Source organism: Electrophorus electricus, chromosome 20 (assembly GCF_041902795.1).
Source record: "Electrophorus electricus isolate QZ-2024a chromosome 20, ASM4190279v1, whole genome shotgun sequence".
NCBI lineage: Eukaryota > Metazoa > Chordata > Actinopteri > Gymnotiformes > Gymnotidae > Electrophorus > Electrophorus electricus.
The window spans coordinates 13,716,199-13,734,423 of NC_137516.1; the positions used below are offsets into that span (position 1 = coordinate 13,716,199).

Sequence of the window (18,225 nt, forward strand, 5' to 3'; positions counted from 1 at the left end):
GTCGTAATTACGACACGGTATGCGTTCAAGTGGTTTTCGGTCGGGAGAAAATGGACGCCCTGAGTTTTTGTTTGTACTTTTGTTTTATTTTGTGCACAAAATGTACGCACGCTTGAACTGTACAGTTAACATACAAAACTACCGCTCCTAAGCTTGAAACTTTTACCTACTACTGTCTATTGTAGGAGCAACATCCATACCGGTAGCTGCCATGACGTTTTGTTACTGACACGCCCCCCAACTCGGAAAGTCGGGTCTTATTGAAAAACGAGTTTCTCACTAGTAAATACGAGGCTGTGGTGGCGTGTGTGCGCATCTCCTAAATACGATATATCCGACACGACTTGAAGGCAGCATTACTCAGCGACATGGATGCAGACTTTTATTTTGGAAAAACAGAATTGCATTAGCTAACGTAAAAAGTTGTTTCGTACTCTGGGATATTACTCCGGTTCGGCTACTCATTGCAAAGGAGAGTAAGTAAATGAATATACTGCGGGTTGCTTTGCATCGTTTATGTCAAATTTCTCTTAAAATTCACGGATAGCGTATAAGATAGCTAACGGCTAGGTAGCTAAGAAATGTGTTGACTTAAGCTAATGACAGTATGGGCTAAAGTTAGCTATGAAGCCATTCGAGTTTTATTCCTTTGCAAAATGACACTTTCATTGCAGTTTCCAAACTGATTTCAAATGGTTCAGGCATTTTTAACTGTTTTAAAGGAAATGTTTAAAGGCCCTTTTATACATCCTCTTTATGTGTCTAGGTATCCAAAGTACACGTTTCCATACTAGCGATGGGTCCACTTACTTCCCTCGTAACTCCATGTCTTCGAGGCATGTGCTTTCTACCCCCGACGAGGAGAGCATCGTCAGGGACCATGCAAATAAAAGATCCTCTCAACTTCTGGTGCGGCAGTAGAGTCAGTCTCAGTGACGCCAAAAAAGTGGAGCCAGTTTATGAGCCTGCAACAGGTAAAATTATCTTAGTCTCATCGCACAGTTGGACTTTGATTCTTGCACCATCACGTGCTTTGGTTTATTTACTTGTGTATCCACAATTGTCTCGGTCTCAACAGAATGCTATTTGGCGAAAAAGCACCGTAGCTGCACTATGACTTCGCTTTTGTCTGTCTGCGCGTGCTAGGGCGCGTGCTATGCCAGCTGCAGCATTGCGGGGCAGCGCATGTTGACGAGGCGGTACGTAGTGCCTGCTCCGCTTTCGCAGCGTGGAGTAAGATGGCAGGCATGGAGCGAGCCAGGATAATGCTCGAGGCAGCACGTCTCATTGAGGTAAATTCAGGATGTCTCGATAAGGGCAGTCCACATGTTGTTATGCCTTCCGTTTCAGAAATCTCTTGAAGAGTATAACTGTGGCACTGAGTTGGTGAGGTGATTAAACAGGCGTGATTGTCAACAGTAAATACCCTTTAGGGTCTTGCTGAAAGTTTTCTTCCTGAAGCAGTTTTTTTTTTTTCAGCAAAACGTCTCTTTCCTTAAACTCTCCAAAGCTTACTGCAGTGGTCAAACAGCTAACTGATCCAGTTTAGCTACTTTGCATGAAATGCGAAGTAGGTTAGTTCAGATCAAATCAGTGTCACAATGAGAGGGGCACTGCATCACATACTAATTTGCCTGACTAAATAATTCCCTCGGGGACAGAAAAGAAGAGAGGAGATTGCTGAGGTGGAGGTGATCAACAACGGCAAGTCTATTACGGAGGCTCGGCTGGATGTGGACTCAGCCAGGCTCTGCATAGAGTATTTTGCAGGACTGGCTACTACCCTGGCAGGTAAAACTCTTTAATAAATTGAAACCAAAATGAAGTTCGATCTGAGTGTGTGCATGCTCCATGCTCCTTAGTAGGAGTACACAATCTGTCACAGAGACCAGTTCTAAGCTGCCAAAGGGCAATGTCTGCTCTTAACCTGGAAATCGTCATGTGTAGTAAACGTTTGTCATATTTACAACGTTTTATGCCATTTTAGGGCAGCATGTGCAGTTATCAGGAGGATCCTTTGCTTACACACGCAGGGAGCCCTTGGGGGTGTGCGTGGGAATCGGAGCCTGGAACTACCCATTTCAGATCGCCGCCTGGAAGTCTGCACCGGCTATCGCCTGCGGTATGCTGATGAGCCGACCTTGCACGTTTTTATATGCTTGGCCATGAAAAGAGCTTCACAACAGCAAGCAATTGCTTAGGCTAGCTAGGGTTGAGGTAATTAAACCAAAGGCTTATATTCTTCAGTCTAATAAGAATGCTGATCTAGGAGCTGTATTTGTTTAGTTTGTTTTCTTTACAAAATCTTAATACCAATGCATAGAAAGGTTGGACCTAATCCTAGAAGATCCTTTGACAAACATGGCCCTGGTCACCGTCTCCGTATATGCTTTTCCAGTACCGTGCAAGTCAGCTTGTCTGATCTGCGCTGCCCCCTACCTCCTTCCCAGGGAACTCAATGGTGTTCAAGCCATCCCCTGTGACCCCGGTGAGCGCAGTGCTTCTGGCTGAGACCTACAGGCAGGCAGGGGCCCCTGAGGGCCTGTTAAACCTGGTGCAGGGGGCTGAGGAGACTGGCACGTTGCTTTGTCACCACCCCTCAGTGGCCAAGGTGTCCTTCACGGGGAGTGTGCCCACAGGCAAGAAGGTACAGGGACACAAAGAATGGCAGCACTTCCTGTCATACCAGTTGGGAATCTGTGAGTGCCAGTACTTCTGGGAGGGCATTGTCATTTGAGCTTTCCAGGTTTCTACCCGTTTGTTTCTATGCAATGTGAAATGTCGGCACTTCTTGTCCAAAATTCAATATATATATTTAATTGTGAAAGACATTAATGAAATCACAAAATGTGGTACCTGCAATGCAGTATGGTGTTTTGCAATGTTATAGTACACAGGCTCATTACTCTGAATTTTCTGTGAATCATATTACATAGGTTTTGATTTGAACTTGCAGGGTAAAAATTCAGTCACATTTGTATTTTATAATGCAGTACTTTTTCCTAAAATTCTCATAGCTTTGTTAATTGGATCTTGTCTTGGAATCAGACTTGCTCCATGGCGATTTGACTGTTTAGGGTGGTGGATATGACCAGCCTATTTCTGTTGGTAGATCTCAGAGCTCCTATAGGAACTATAGTGAATCAATACAGAGGTCCAGTGGGGCAGCACTGTGACAGCATTTGATTTCATCCAAGCACTGTGCATGATACTATACTGTGCGTAATAGGGCCTTGGATGCATTATGTATGTGGGCTTTGGATGTTGAGTGGCACCGCCTATGCCGACAGATAATGGAGATGGCGGCCAGGGGGGTGAAACCAGTGACGCTGGAGCTCGGTGGGAAATCTCCTCTCATCATCTTTGAGGACTGCGATCTGGAGAATGCAGTTCGTGGAGCACTTATGGCCAACTTCTTGTCTCAGGGACAGGTACTTGGGTTCTTTGAGCTTAGGATGGTGTACATCCGTACCCAACACTTATCGCTGGGTTCATGTCGGAGGTCCAACATGCTTTCACCACTTGTGCATTTTGTAACTTTGTAATGCAGACTGTCCCACACCAAATGCATTTAGGGTTACTTTTTTTAACAGGTTGGCTCATGTCTACTGACCATTCTTATTCTGATATTTTGGTCAGTTACGTGTGCCTTGGTGCCACCCCCCACCCCCCAATCATTTGCAGGTGTGCAGTAACGGAACCAGGGTGTTTGTCCACAGGCCGATTCTTCCCCAGTTTCTAAAAAAGGTGGTGAGAAGAACCAGAGACATCCGCATCGGAGACCCTCTGTTGGACGACACCCGCATGGGAGCCCTGGTCAGCCGGCTGCACCTGGACAAAGTCCTGGGCTACGTGGAGCAGGCCAAGAAAGAGGTAGAGATCACACTCGCAAGTGAAATTTGTCTGTACACGATGTACTACAAAGTTTTGAATTTGTTGGGACACAGTTAACAGCCTGATCAGTTAGTGTGTAGTGTTGTATTTCTTTCCTCGCCAGGGGGCCAGGGTACTTTGCGGAGGGGAGCTGTTCACGCCAGCGGACTCCATACTCAAACACGGATATTACATGACTCCCTGCGTGCTTGGTGAGTTCACGTAAGGCTTTGTTTCAGCCGTTATGATATGCCACTTCGAACATAAATGAGTGGGATATTTTAGAAATGATTAGCGATTACTGAAAGGCATTTTTAAAACTATGCATGTTGTCTGTGACATGAAAAAGATATGTATTGTGTTTGGAGAATTTTCTGATCTTTTTTCATCTCTCAAAGGCTGTCACCTAAGCATGGAGTTATGTGACTGCATGGCTTGGTAGTAATATCTAAACAGTTTGCACTAATATGCCTTTTCTCTGCCATATATGAGAGGTTCCTGTATTGAGAACAACCTCCACCTTTTCAACTGCAAGTGCCATCTTGTATTTTATCTCTCAAGACAATATTAGACATGCCAGTGGCAGGGCATTTTATTTCCTGGCCTGAATTCCAACATCTTTGCTGTTTCCAATAGTGTGGGAACATTGGTTGGTTGGCTACTTGGCCTGCAGAGAAGCATTTGCCACAGGTTCACATCCCTTTATTCTCCCTGTCGCCCAGTCATATAATCATCATCATTTTACCATGTAGAAGGAATGCATGACCTAAATGGCATTTAACATTAAACAACACTGGGAGGAGGATTGAACACAGTTATTGTTGGGTGACACCCAACAGTGCTAACACAATGTGCTGATTGGTGACAGCAGTGGAGCAAGCAGCATGTGAGGTGGAAGTTCTTGTGACGTTCTTTTTTCCTTGCGTCAGACTTGTTTGGTGACCTCAGCAACATCACCAGTAAATGCATGTTGAGTGGCATGTAGCTGCAGTAGTCAATGATCTTAGTTCCTCAAAGTGCACTCTTGTAGACATTTGGGAGGAGGCAAAGTAGTCACATTTAAAAGCTGATGCAAGGAAGCCGCTCTCTTTGTAAAGGCAGAGCATACCTGCAACCGGGGGTGGGGGGAGCGCTTGCACTCCATCAAACTTTTTTTCTGGCTTTACAGTTGTTTGTAGCCTGTAATTATCCACAACCATTACCAATTCATAGAGTTACAGTTTCATTCAGAGAGGGGATTAACAAACTGAAGGCTGCAAATGGTTATCTGGAGCAATAAATATGAATAACTGGTCTAAACAAATAAATCAAGAAACATATCAGACAAAACACTGTTTAGGCTTGAATGCATTTTTGTGAATAAGTAGAATCTATGTAAAAAATTTGGAGCTGCATAATTTAATAAGGACTTAAGTGTGAGAACTGTAATTTCCTACTTTACCTCAGGGTGTCAATTTCCTGCTCTCTATAAATGTTGTAGCTAGATCTATGCATGGGTCAAAGTTTCCATAATATACACCCAATTTACTGCCAATTACAGCCCAGTTTCCAAGCATATGTTGTCATGTAGTGTTTATAAATGAGGCCCCATTTGATCTGGGACCAAGGCTGCACACTAATGTATTTGATTAGAACAAAAATGTAAACCAAATAGGGATATAGTAATATTGTAAAAGAATTATTATTATTATTATTAATAATAATAATAATAAGTCTATAAAATGATGAATCAAAATGCTGTCAGTTGTGTGTGTTATGAATAATTCCGATGTGCAGGAAAAAAAAGGTTAATATTTTGCAGGCTCATTCATAAACTCACTTCATTATAGTTTAAAATCATGCTGTATGAACTAATGTATTTGTGAGCACTAAGGCAAAGCATCAGTATTTTTGGGTCAATCTCCCTGATGGTGTGGTTCCAGACAACTGCAAAGATGACATGACATGTGTCAGAGAGGAAATCTTTGGGCCTGTGATGTCTGTGCTGACTTTTGACACTGAAGAGGAGGTGCTTCAGAGGTCCAACGACACCACCTTTGGACTGGCTGCTGGAGTTTTCACCAAGTAAAGTGTTTTTTTTGTTTTTGTTTTTGTTTTTTACTACTTATTTTTTGCATGAGTAGTGAAAAGATGAAGGCATCGATTGATTAATTATTTGATTAAAAAAACAGTTTGTCTCAAATATAAAAATGTAATCTTAAACAGCTAGGTTAACAGTGCACACTGCACTGTTTACAGTGCAAACAGTAATTTTTTTTTTGGTTTGGTGGCAGATGGATACAGCATCTAAAAGATCTTTATCGTTTAGTTCAGTGTACAGCTACAGCAGCAGACAGCAATAATCATCTTGTTGTTATTGGCTTGTTCATTAATCATTTAGTTTCATTAATTATAGGTTGAGTAATGTAAGGGACAGTCCATGCCAAGTTGCCTAGACCTCCTGGTGCATGTTATGGATTTTCCTGGGTGAAAACACTTTCCCACAATGTTTCAAGGAAATTGGAATAGTCATTCTTGGTAAAATATACAGTCAAAATAAAGATGGGGTTTTTCAGCTCTGAAGCGATATTATCAAGATCTGTTTTTTATGCAGCACCAAGTAACTTCTAGATGTGACAGAACTATATTAATACTACACAGAAACAAAATTTGGTTGCAAGAAAATGAAAACTAGCAGAGAGAAATTTTAGAACATTAAAGACTCTTGGTAAAAATTATTTACGTTTATTAATTTGATTACTGTAAAGAATTCAGCAACCAGTATTTACATGAATACATGTGGCAAATTATCTTTACAGTTTTCTGGATGTTAAGTATAAATTTCAACCAAATCCAGTGGAAAAATAGGCAATTGGTGAGGCTTACAATATGCAAACAAAGAACTGCAAAAGTATTTAAATTTAGAGCCAAACTTAAAAAATGTCTAACTTTAAAAGTATTTAGAATAGAGCTATAGGATTTTCAAGGTCTCATGAATTTAATAATCGTTTTCACTTCTTTTTTTTTCCAAGAAAATCCATGTCATGAACTGGTAGGTCTAGGGGAATTGGCATGATGCCTTAAGAGCTCACAAACACAAAGTCTTGTATAAAATTAGAGGACATCGTGCACAAGAGGATTGTTTATAGACATATGAGATATAATGAAACTGCATGTGTGTCCCGTCTATCTCTGTCCTTTGTTTAGAGACATTCAGAGAGCCCATCGCATTATAGAGAACCTACAGGCAGGATCCTGTTTCATCAACAATTACAACATCACCCCTGTGGAGGTGCCATTTGGAGGGTACAAAGCTTCAGGTAATATAACTACCTCAACATTACTGACTTAACGTTTTGGGGTTCACTTTCAAAGACACATCACAGCCAACATTTTTGTTAGTACAATTAAGCACATCACCAACATGCACATATCATTAAGATTAGTTTAGTCTACATCATAGGTAATGAATAGGTTCCATGCCAGATGATCCCTTTTTAAAATGCATATGTGCAGATAGCTGTGAGGTGATGTGTACTTTGTTCAGTGATCATTTGAGGTAAAACTGAAAAGCCTTGTGTGGTCATAGTGTATTTATTTTAATATAACTGTAAATGACATGTTAATGTCATTGGAATTCAGACACGACTGAAAAATTATTAATTTTCCAATTTTTCTTTGTGGTGTTATTCAGGTATAGGAAGAGAAAATGGCCAGGTGACAATTGAGTTCTACTCTCAGCTGAAGACTGTAGTGGTTGAGATGGGAGATGTGGACAGTCTCTTTTAAATTTGTGGCAAAAAGACATACACAACCAGCTTAATTTTTTCTGAATCATCACTAGAGACCTACACAGATAAAAGGAGTTTAACCCCTGCATAGAAACATCCAGCTTGGAGATGTTTGCCATCTTCTTTGAGGTTAACAGGCTTCGGCACAAAGCCTATCCTGCGAACTCAGAATTTGGTACAGTTGACCCTACATGAACAAGAGAATATCAGTGCCTTATTTTGAAAGGCCTTAATTTTGACCCGATTACAACACAAGAAATACAAAATGTCTCCATGTAACTCATTAGGTGGTGGTGGTGGTAGTAGTAGTAGTAGTAGTAGTAATAATATTCACGTATACACAAACATCCATGTTTTGGTCAACATATGGAATAAATACTTTTTTTTTTCTTGAATAATTATACTTAATCAAGTAAATCACCACCAAAAAATAAATGGAAAAAACCTCATGTCTGCGTTGTGAAAAATGAGAAGTACAAACAGTTTCCTCTTCCTGGTGTGTAAGGCAGGGAAATGCATTAGGGACAAACATGAAGCATTATTCCATGCAAAAACTTTCCTCTAACGTCCAAATCTTTGATGTTTGTAGATGTATACCTGAGGATTCTCCAGTATGGTCTTAAGACTATCCCAGAGAATCAGCCAATATTAATTTGTTTGTTGATGCCAGGGTCAGTGCATTCTTCTGGTTGCTTAGGTGACTTGGAGATTCCAACATTGACAACTGATTTTGCAGTGGACTTCCTCTCGATCCTCAGGCTGTTGCACAATTACTTAAAACATTGACCACTGGATTAGCAGTGACGCATGGAATTTTAATGTGCTTTTTGTACTCTTGACTTGATATCTAAAATCACTGTGGGTTGAAATTTGTTACATTTTAGGAGATTTATCTTTAAAACATACTAGGTTTAATGGAATTAGCCAAAAAAAACGTACATTTGTTTTTTAATTTTTAGATTTGAAAGACAAAAATGTAGGACACACAAGCAAAACATTTTCTCCCATCTATAATAAGCATGTAACTAAATATGCTGTGTAACATTTTGGTGTTACTTTTGTTACAGGACAAATGCCATTGTCAAGGATGGCAATAACAATTTTCCTGGCACAACTTGGTATTAAGCTTTGCTCACACATATGAATGTTCGGCTGTGCCTTACTGTCTAATAAACATATTTTACATTTCACCTCAGAAGCAAACACTGATTTTAGAATGTTAGTTGCAGAAGTGAAAATGAAAGGTTATGCTAGAGACAGAAAAGAGGTTGAAATGATTAAATAAGTATTTTATTAAGGCATGTTGTATGTACAGACAGTATGTTTAATAAAATAATATAACTAAAATATACAGATTTGAGAGACTGAATTTTACATTTCAGATCTTGACATTACAATACTGCTGTTCTCACTGTTGCCAGTATTTTGGTCAGGTAAGTGTCACCGAACAACCTATTTAATTCAGAATAGAATCCATTTTTGTATGACCAATTTCTGTATTAAACTTATTTATAAAAGAATATATTTTACTGAAATATTTAATGTGAATGTAGAAACACTACACTAATGCCTCAAATGTGCATCCACTATGAACACAAACAACAAAAAACTGATATTAGGTGGTTTTACATTTCTTTCTTCTTTCTCTTTGACAGTCTGTTGCCTTCTCTCTGAAAATAAAATTTTAAAAAACTATATAAAGTATTTTTTTTATAAATACATTATTTTAATCATTTTTACCTTAACCAAGGCTTTCTTGGGCTGCTTGAACTGTGCAGCTGATTCTGCAAAAGGTCATACCAGAGATTAGACAAATGTTTACAAATCATTAACAACAATAAAATATTCAGTAAACAAATACATACCATCCTCAGATGGCAGGTCCTCCTCCATGCAATGTCCCACCACCTGTTTCAAAAATAAAATTTTGGTCCAATCTGAAAACAGGAATGGCAGTCTAGAGTCACGGTACTTTCCTTCCTTTAAAATTGCTTATTTGGCTAAAGTGTTTGACGTAGGTTTGTTAAATTAAGGTAAACTCTAAACTCTTACAATTCTTTGGTCCTCCAGGAGTGGATTCTGACAGCCTTAAACTTTAAGGCTTAAGGCTAAACTTACTCTCTCACCTTGGACCTCTCAGATCAAACATGTCTGTTTCTCAAGCTCAGGGGTCCTCACCTCGTGCAGGGCTGTGGGCCTGCAGCTCTGAGGGGATGAGTCCTGGACAGACTCTCTCAGGTGGTTGCCCTCCCGAAGCTTGCTCACGCGGCCCTGTTCGACCGCTACGCCAATCTTCAGGACGTGGAAGGGCGTGTGCAGGTCTCCCACTCTGAAGTGCACTGCTGTGCCCTCAAACCAGAGGCTGTCACACACTCCCTCCTTAAAGCCAGGGGGCTCGTAGTGAGGTGGGGTGACTGCAGCATTTCAAATGGCAGAGGAATTGGTCACAAAGTGCACATCCAAGGTCAGTTAAAAGTTCATTTATTTCAGTCACTGAAAGTCAAGATTGAAGTATGTACTCTTTCAGATTAAATCTGGATTAAAGAGGAAATCATTGTCAATTCTATTATTAAAATCTATCAATCAATCTATCTATTAAAATCTTTTAGTAGGCCTCAGAAACTATCCTACAACTACTCAACCATAAGATAATATTGACTAGGTCCCAGGCTTGATTCTATGACAGGAGATAAAAACTATTGTCCTAGATCTGAAAACACTCAACACTCAGCGTTCTAGTACCTGTTGAAGTTGTCAGAGAGTACAAGTATTTGGGGACCATAACTGATATTGATAATTGATAAATATTGATGCTGTAAGTGCAAAGGCCCACCAGCACATGTACTTCAATCAGAAACCTCAGCAGCTTTAGTGCTGACTTGACTTATGAGAACCCTGATGCTAAAGATAATAAAGTTTACCCTGACCTTGGCCTTATTGCACAATAAATCTCGCTTTCAGCAGCTGTGTTTATGTTGCGGATGTTTGTTTTACCATCATCATAGTAGTAGAGCTTCATGCTGAGGGAGACCTCGTTAGGCAGAGTGTCTAGATTCTGCATAAGGAGAAACAGCTTCCTGATCAGCAGAACTGAGGCCTTCTTTGTATCCTCCATGGTCACGCTTATCTCCATACTCTCATTTCTTAAAGACCAATATGTATAGGCACTGGGCTTTATTCAAAATCTTTATTGGAAATATTTAAATGTTTTGCCTAAATATTTAAACAGTATTTGCCAATATAAATTTAGTATAATTTATCATCAGTAATGTTGCCTACAATTAACAATGTGCACAATTTAGATTTTATTTGAATTTTTTTCAGACATGAAAACTTGAGAGGAGTGAAGGTAAGTTCAGTAAACACAAACCACTGTGAGTGCAAAAGCATCTTCATCAGTCGGAATTTTTATTATTTTAATGTGAAAATTAAACATTATCATGTACCAAAGATTAATATATAAGGAATAATGTGGTTTGGTCAAACAGGTTTTATTACCTAGAAAATAAGAAGTGGACACTTGGAGAGTCTCTACAGGCAAATTTTGAATATTCATCAAATTCAGAAACAAACTGCACATTCGAATGCAGAAAATGTCCATTAAAATGTTTTAAGCTACTTCTGCAGCTGCTCCTAGCATGTTTCAGCCCGGTTGGTGACATACTACAACTATGAATTGCACTGAAAACCTGCCATTCACATGAATACCTTAGTTATTATTCAAAATAGTAAAACAGAATTTTCTTTTGGGATTTTTTGTCAGTCAGAAAATAGGATAAGAAAAATATGACTCGCAATATGATTCGGTGATAGGAGGTTGTTTGTATGCCAGTTCTTACCGAAGGATGTCCATCTGCGGCCCATGTTCTGAGTATCTGAACTTAAACTGATAAGACTCTATGACATGCTGGAATACGAAATACAATTTAGAAAGGCTACTTTGTGCTGTGCTGCATGTTTTGCTACAGGTGGTGTATACAGCTTTTAGTACATTGTATAGAATCCTTCTGTACGTTAAGAATGACTAGATCTACTTTTTGTTAGTATTTTACTACATTTATGAACACAACACTTACATTACTGTCATCTGGGTCTCTGTGCACCTGTGTAATTTTATGAAAGATTACAAATTATATACAGCACAACAAACGGTCATAAGTCACTCATCTTTTTCAAAGAATTCTTGCACACTTACCCCAATAAGCACAATTTGCAGCTGTAACAGACAGCAGAGGATTGGTGAACTTAATAATGATGCTATTAGTGAAGATTTAACAAGTATGAGGTTCATGACTTACATATCTTTTCTCCAAAGCATCAAAACAACCCATCATCCTTGAAAGCAAGAACACAATATCATCTTAGGCCAAACAACAACTTATCCTTAATTCAGAATGCTATGATTAAGCCATTTACTAATGAATCAGATACCACTTGACAATTTTGCAGGCTCCTGGAGCTGAACAATCCTCTCTTAGAACTTTGATACATAAATCTGCAACATCAAGATAGTAAACTTTGTAATATATTATTTATTTAGTTAGCTAATAATCTAAATATTGTTTTATTAAAAAATTCACAATGTTCATATTTGTAGCTTCTGTGATCAGATGACATAACAGTACATTTTCAGGATCAAAAAGCTGACTCCTCAAAGAATATGAGGACCATCTAAAATTGTAAAAAAAATTAAAAAGTACTGCATAAGAGCCAGCCCTTCATGTTTAATAGGAAAAGCCACAGGCACACTTATTACCTTCTAAGTAGCGAGAACGATATGCATCTTCTGGAAATATTCCTCGAAGGTAAGTTATAGAGGACACGGCAAGGACCAACATTCGCTTCACAAACACTAAAGACTGCTCCTGTGTTCTCAGTTCTTGGTGGAATAAGATGTCCCACTGAAAACATCACATATAAGGTTACATTTAAAACATGAATGTGCTTAATGTTTCCCAATCCCTTTTTGTCATAAATAATATAACAACATTATGGCACACTTCAGAGTTCTAATAATAATTGACAAGAAATTGTAGGGTCAACTCTTTAAGTGAAATTAATATCAATAATCAATTATTAAGCTCTTTTATGTTCTGCTAACATGTATGTTTAGTGGTAGCTCAGTGGTTAAGGTACTTGACTAGTAAACAGAAGGTTCAAGCCCTACTGCAGCTAAATTGCTGCTGTTGAGCCCCTGAGCAAGGCCTTGAGTTGTAATTGTAATTTGCTTTGGATAAAAATGTAAAATAATGATAAGCGAATGCTCTTATAAATATGCTAATGGTTCTGCTTTATACACACACACTCTTATGGAAAAGAGGAAAACTGCTCATGCTTCTCAGTATCTTTGACTTTGTGTTTCTTATTCTGAGACGAGTGCCCTAAGGCCTTGAGAGAGAACAAACAGATCAGCGGTGATTGACGTTGGGACCAGAGGGAGGACAGGTTCTGGAAAATTGGGAATTTTTCCTAAGTAGATAAGGCTTTTTGTCACGATTAAACCTAGTTTTCATTTACTTGTTTTCTTAGGTCTACAGGAAGTCCTATCATAATATTTTTGTGGAAATTAATCATGCAACCTTTGTTCTAAGATAGGTATTTAGCGTAATTTGTTCAGTTTATTGCCAAATTAACCTATCTATCTTGTATTCAAATTAGCCAGATGCAAAGATAATTGTTTTAGAATATCAGTAGCCAATGTTAGCTCATTTCCGTTCGCTTTAGGGAAACTTAGCTTTAATGGTATTATTATTATTAGAGATAACTGCTTCAAGACTATGCAGTCACGTAAAAGATTCGATCCCTTTTTTGACGCAAAGCACCTCACGGACCTAGCTTGTAACTCACTCACATACTCATTCCCTCAACAGCATAATTAACCACAAGAAGACGCTGTTATTAGTTACTTAAACAACTTTGGTATTTTGCATTAATGACGGACGTGTTGTGTCCTTGCTACGAATAATTTCCATTCATTTCATCCGCTAGTTAGATAACGTTACATTAGCCAGTAGAATGCCGATAGATCGCCAACTAGCGAGCTAGCTAGCATATGTCTGGTAACTAGCAAAGCTAACCTACAGGTTTTGAATTTACTTCTCTTACCTCAGCAGTTTCCTGCTTTGCTTTTCCTCGCTTTTTCAGTGTGGTTGCCATGTACCCGATGTTACTTTTGTTCTTTTTAATTTTTGCTCTTTTTTAATCAGTCAGACAGCATTAGCTAGCTTGTTACCTACCTGCGTTAAACCTTGTAGCTAACTTATAAGATAGCTAACTGGATAATAACCTATGAAATACGTCATTAATGTTCATTAACTTAATTTCTCATTGTTCTGTCAAACCGTAAACCTTCGGTTTGATCAAGTACTTTGGCACATGAGATAACTTATCTGTAATACTAAAACTATCACAAACTGCTGAGATTGCTAGCTAACTAGTTAACACCTAAATAACATTGAGTCGGTTGGAGATATGTGTTCCGTCGCATGCCAGCATGAAGAGACTTGTATTAACTCGTTGGTTAAATAGAAATATATCGTTTTGATGTTAGTTATTTAAAAACTTATCGAAACCGTTATTTTCCTGCTAGTGCCCTCCAAGACTGCAAAAACATTTCACTATAGAGGACAGGTCTACTAGTTGTGTTCAGCTATTTAAAGATCATTATGAACGATACATTCTAAAATTGACAAATTGCGCATCAGAAGGCAAATGAATTCTCAACATGAATTTATTACAAAATGCGTGAAGAGACTGAGATTAGATTTCAATCTTCAATATGTAAATTAAAGTGCTCAAACAATATTTACTGTTGTGAAATCAAATACCCACACATACTAACACACAATTTTAAGCATATAACGTTTTGTCACATAAGTATTTTAAAAAGTAGGCTACCAAATCAAAAGAATGTGATCATCTTCTGAGGACCATTACATCACATTTTTGGTTTTGTAATTTCCTCCTCATCCTACTGCTCACAGCGTCATACGACAAAGTTTACAAGACTTATACACGTTTCAGGCTTAGCAAACAGTGCTAATCAGGTTACTGATGTCCTAGAGCAAAATGCCAGCGTTGAACCTGCTTTCCACAGTCTTGTCTGTTTAGTTCTGTTTGGAGAAGAAGTCTTTGCTCTTCTGGACATCAGGTTTGATTGTGTCCTTTCCAGGCTTCCATCCTGCTGGACAAACTAGAAAACAGTACAGGAGGATGTCATCATGTTATTATGACAGCAAAAGAACATCAATCCTTTGAACAGTATGAAAGCTCTAGTTTCGTCATTAGTAAGACAGACTACTTGAAAGTTATTACAATTACAGTAGAAATGTGGATTCTGACTGAGTAATCACATGGCTCACGCTCAAGTTCTCAGCTCCTGACTACATCCTCATGACCAATAAAAAAGAAGTCAACTCACTCCTCACTGCACCCAGGACAAATGTCAAATTTATTGTAATGATGACTACATAAAAAACTTTAACTCAAGTTTGAAACTGTTCATATTGTCTGCTCTGCTGTAATACCTTCTCCATGTTTGTCAGTGAATTGAAAGGCCTGGACCAGGCGGAGTGTCTCATCTACAGAGCGGCCTACCGGCAGATCGTTGATGGTTATTTGCCTCAGCGTGCCTTTGTCGTCAATGATGAAAAGGCCTCTGAGAAAGGTTGAAAGTTTTGTTAGCGTAACACATACAAACACTCAAAAAATACCACCAAAGTGTTCTTGGTATGAGGCAATGGTATGAGGTAGCAAAAATTCAGTTTTGTTTTGTTTTTTCTGAAAAAACCCCTCTTTACATACCTGTAGGCAATGCCCTCATCCTGTTTCAGCACACCATAGTCTGTGGAGATGGAACGCAATGTGTCCGCCACTAGAGGGACCTTCATATGACCCAAACCCCCTTGCTTCCGAGGGGTGTTTATCCTAGGAAACACAGACAGAGAGAGTAAAATTATCACTAGCCTCCATAGTGGTGTTTTTTAGTTTTGGCTCCTCAGGAAGGGGCAAATGATCTGACCTAAAATACTCACCAGGCCAGGTGGCAGAAGTGTGAGTCAACAGAGGCACCAATTACCTCACAGTCGATCTTCCTGAATTCCTCGGCAGCATCACTAAAGGCGATGATCTCAGTGGGACACACAAAGGTGAAATCCAGAGGGTAAAAGAAGAGCACCACATACTTTCCTAAAGACAAAAGCAGGCCATCAGTAAGCCTATTATCCAAGGCAGTTTGGTTTCTGGGTTCTTGAACTGTTAATGTATCATAAAATTATGTCAGAGTAAGTTGGTGGAGGGAGAGTTTAAACATCCTGGAGATGATATCTTGTGGAGATGGACATTTATAGAGCTCATACCTCTGTAGTCAGACAACTTGAGGTCTTTGAACTGGCCATCAGGCATGACAGCTTTGGCTGTAAAGTCAGGGGCAAGTTTTCCAATTTGTGCTTTACCAGCTGCCATTTTTGATCAGACTGGAAAGAGGAACAGAGGTCCCATTTAAAAGGGGGAAACAAGTGATATATAGCTTATTGTGAAATAACCGTAATCAAAAGGATGTATTAACTTAGAGAAGAAGCAGTATATAGTTTTGATATGGAGAATAAAAAGCACAGAATGGGATATCCACAAATAACAGACTTAAACCTATTCAATCACCACAGAGTTTTGGGTGAGAAATATCTCTGCTGAATGAAACTATAGTTACGGACTGTGCTGATAACATTTCCTCTATTTCATAAAATTTTCTGTTGTGTTAAGTGCCACAATCTACAGGTGTCATCCTTTCTAGTTACCAAAAGACAAAGGTTTACAATATGGTACCTCTACTTTTAATAAATACTACTATAGGTTCGTAGTAAGAGAAAATCTTAAACTCGCATCCCGCTTGTCTTTGATCATGTACAGTAGTCTATAAAGCACGCTGTAGCGTAAGCGTGCGCAGACGGAAGAAAGCTCGTTGCAGTTCTTTCCAAGTTTACGTTTCTTTCAACTGGTTCTCTTTCAAAGTTCATTCTGCATATATGCTTACACAAAAAACAAGTGGTGAAAATGTATATATGGAATTGTTGTAATATTTCTTTAATTTTCAATAAATTTACATAAAGCAGAGCGGCATTGGAATAAAGTTAAACGTTGTCAAAACCTTCCAAAATACGAACTGCCAAATAAAGCGCTTCTTTTTAAAAAGCGAATATTTAAAATCTAAATACGTTTAATAAGAACTGGATACCACTAACATACCTTTCCTTTGTCGTCTGCAGGAAGGTGAAAACCGATGAGGGCGTCAAAAAGACTGGGTTGCATAAGTTTATATAGAGGCACTGAAATCTCGCGATACTGGTGTGACAACATGAACTGAACAGATGAATGATTGAATCGAACTATTCTGTGTTAGGATGACTTTGCACAATTTGTTATTTTCCAGTCACCAGAAGCAATGAAAGAAAAATAATGGTGTTTTCTCTGACCCAATTATTTGCTAATTAGGCAACAAAAATATAACGCCTACCCTTAATCTAGTACCTCTGGGCAGACCTCTAGATGATTTAAGAGCTTTTTTTGCTCTATTATCTTTTAAACATTTTCCCTAGGGTACTTATAACATCTTCCCCAAAAATAGGAAATTAACCATGAGTTGTTTACAACAAAAATATTAGCTGTTTTTAAATATAAGTGTAAATCTTTTTGGGTGGAGATTGGTGATTTTGAGAAAAGGTTATTGGTAAATGGAGCCCATCTCATGTGTTTAAGAAATTTTTTTTGTTCGTGCTTCCTCCTGCCAAATCAGTGATATTAAACTCTTACTTTCAATCTTACTCTACTGTTGAAGTGTTTGCCCATTTGTTCTTATCCATTTCCTCTAACTGATTAGTCCCTGCCAGTTTATTTACTGAATTCCTCCATCTATTTGCTACCTTGCTTCAGCATGAGAAGTTTAGATCAAACCTGATAGGAAGTCTAATCGTAATGTCACCCATCTGTAGACACTGAACAAGAAAGGCTGCCATTTATACATTTAATTTCCTCAGCCCTTCCTCCCTGCTTCTTTCCCCACTGTTCGTCCTCCCGCCTGCCTTTCTCTCTCAGTAGCCTGTCAATGTTGTTGCCATGGGTACAACATTAAGGGCTCTGATAAGAGGGTTTAGTTCCAAAATGCATATATTAAAACACACCTGTGGGCTTCAGATCAAATAATCCTGAACCAGTGTGTTTGAGAGTGAATCGCTTCAAAGCAATACGCATGGGCATAATTAATACCCTCAGCATTAGCAACAAGGCTTCACATGCTCTGTCTTTTGTGCTATCTCTAAGGGGTTCAACGCACACATTCTTGTGTGACAAACAAAACACATTATATTGTGTGAAGTCTTAAAAATGTGTTTGAGGAAAGATTTTTTTAAAGAATGTTTTATAAAGCACTCTTTCTCAAAACATAAAACATATGAATATGAAGTGTGTGAAAATGAGCTCTGTTACTTTGAATGTCATTCTTATGAGCAAGACCATGGTGTAAGCACTTAGTTATCTCTCTAGCTCCTCCCTTTAATTCTTAAGACATACACATGGTGGTGTAACCACA

General features: G+C 38.7%; 3 protein-coding genes across 6 annotated transcripts; 1 reads left to right on the forward strand and 2 right to left on the reverse strand.

Moving 5' to 3' along the window:
- Window positions 1–49: 49 nt before the first annotated feature.
- On the forward strand, window positions 50–8,092 carry aldh9a1b (aldehyde dehydrogenase 9 family, member A1b). Of its 3 annotated transcripts, XM_026998312.3 has the most exons (12): window positions 50–476; window positions 767–974; window positions 1,147–1,292; window positions 1,662–1,791; window positions 1,988–2,122; window positions 2,451–2,647; window positions 3,291–3,431; window positions 3,685–3,873; window positions 3,998–4,085; window positions 5,796–5,937; window positions 7,060–7,172; window positions 7,547–8,092. In XM_026998312.3, the coding sequence occupies exons 2-12, from the start codon at window positions 797–799 to the stop codon at window positions 7,639–7,641; spliced, it is 1,554 nt and encodes a 517-aa protein (XP_026854113.2). In that variant the 5' UTR covers window positions 50–476; window positions 767–796; the 3' UTR covers window positions 7,642–8,092. The 3 variants fall into 3 exon arrangements, with proteins under 3 accessions (XP_026854113.2, XP_081559257.1, XP_081559258.1); XM_081703131.1 differs by lacking the exon at window positions 2,451–2,647 and having other exon boundaries at window positions 2,034–2,122; XM_081703132.1 differs by lacking the exon at window positions 50–476 and having other exon boundaries at window positions 837–974; window positions 1,079–1,292.
- Window positions 8,093–8,967: 875 nt separating this feature from the next.
- zte38 (zebrafish testis-expressed 38) lies at window positions 8,968–13,869 on the reverse strand. Its single transcript, XM_081703141.1, has 12 exons — window positions 13,749–13,869; window positions 12,400–12,544; window positions 12,075–12,138; window positions 11,942–11,978; window positions 11,839–11,859; window positions 11,720–11,746; window positions 11,483–11,550; window positions 10,638–10,786; window positions 9,822–10,057; window positions 9,509–9,551; window positions 9,384–9,427; window positions 8,968–9,313 (listed from the first exon to the last, which is right to left on the reverse strand). Exons 1-12 carry the CDS (start codon window positions 13,797–13,799, stop codon window positions 9,269–9,271), a joined length of 930 nt encoding a protein of 309 aa, XP_081559267.1. The 5' UTR covers window positions 13,800–13,869; the 3' UTR covers window positions 8,968–9,268.
- Window positions 13,870–14,355: 486 nt separating this feature from the next.
- prdx1 (peroxiredoxin 1) lies at window positions 14,356–17,001 on the reverse strand. Of its 2 annotated transcripts, none has more exons than XM_081703140.1 (6): window positions 16,887–17,001; window positions 16,001–16,117; window positions 15,677–15,830; window positions 15,447–15,569; window positions 15,240–15,300; window positions 14,356–14,835 (listed from the first exon to the last, which is right to left on the reverse strand). In XM_081703140.1, the coding sequence occupies exons 2-6, from the start codon at window positions 16,104–16,106 to the stop codon at window positions 14,686–14,688; spliced, it is 594 nt and encodes a 197-aa protein (XP_081559266.1). In that variant the 5' UTR covers window positions 16,107–16,117; window positions 16,887–17,001; the 3' UTR covers window positions 14,356–14,685. The 2 variants fall into 2 exon arrangements, with proteins under 2 accessions (XP_081559266.1, XP_026854195.1); XM_026998394.3 differs by having other exon boundaries at window positions 15,170–15,300; window positions 16,887–17,000.
- Between the last annotated feature and the right edge of the window lie 1,224 nt (window positions 17,002–18,225).

Excerpts from the sequence above, each read along its gene's own strand:
- prdx1 (XM_026998394.3), bottom strand. The coding sequence starts at position 16,106 with ATGGCAGCTGGTAAAGCACAAATTGGAAAACTTGCCCCTGACTTTACA. Across the intron at positions 15,570-15,676 it reads CACTTCTGCCACCTGGCCTG|GATAAACACCCCTCGGAAGC; the intron begins GTGAGTATTTTA and ends TGTGTTTCCTAG. Across the intron at positions 14,836-15,169 it reads CACTGACAAACATGGAGAAG|TTTGTCCAGCAGGATGGAAG; the intron begins GTATTACAGCAG and ends ACTGTTTTCTAG.
- aldh9a1b (XM_026998312.3), top strand. The coding sequence starts at position 797 with ATGGGTCCACTTACTTCCCTCGTAACTCCATGTCTTCGAGGCATGTGC. Across the intron at positions 975-1,146 it reads AGTTTATGAGCCTGCAACAG|GGCGCGTGCTATGCCAGCTG; the intron begins GTAAAATTATCT and ends TGCGCGTGCTAG. Across the intron at positions 1,792-1,987 it reads ACTGGCTACTACCCTGGCAG|GGCAGCATGTGCAGTTATCA; the intron begins GTAAAACTCTTT and ends ATGCCATTTTAG.
- zte38 (XM_081703141.1), bottom strand. The coding sequence starts at position 13,799 with ATGGCAACCACACTGAAAAAGCGAGGAAAAGCAAAGCAGGAAACTGCT. Across the intron at positions 11,979-12,074 it reads GCCTGCAAAATTGTCAAGTG|GATGATGGGTTGTTTTGATG; the intron begins GTATCTGATTCA and ends CTTGCTTTCAAG. Across the intron at positions 10,058-10,637 it reads GCTCTACTACTATGATGATG|TCACCCCACCTCACTACGAG; the intron begins GTAAAACAAACA and ends GAAATGCTGCAG.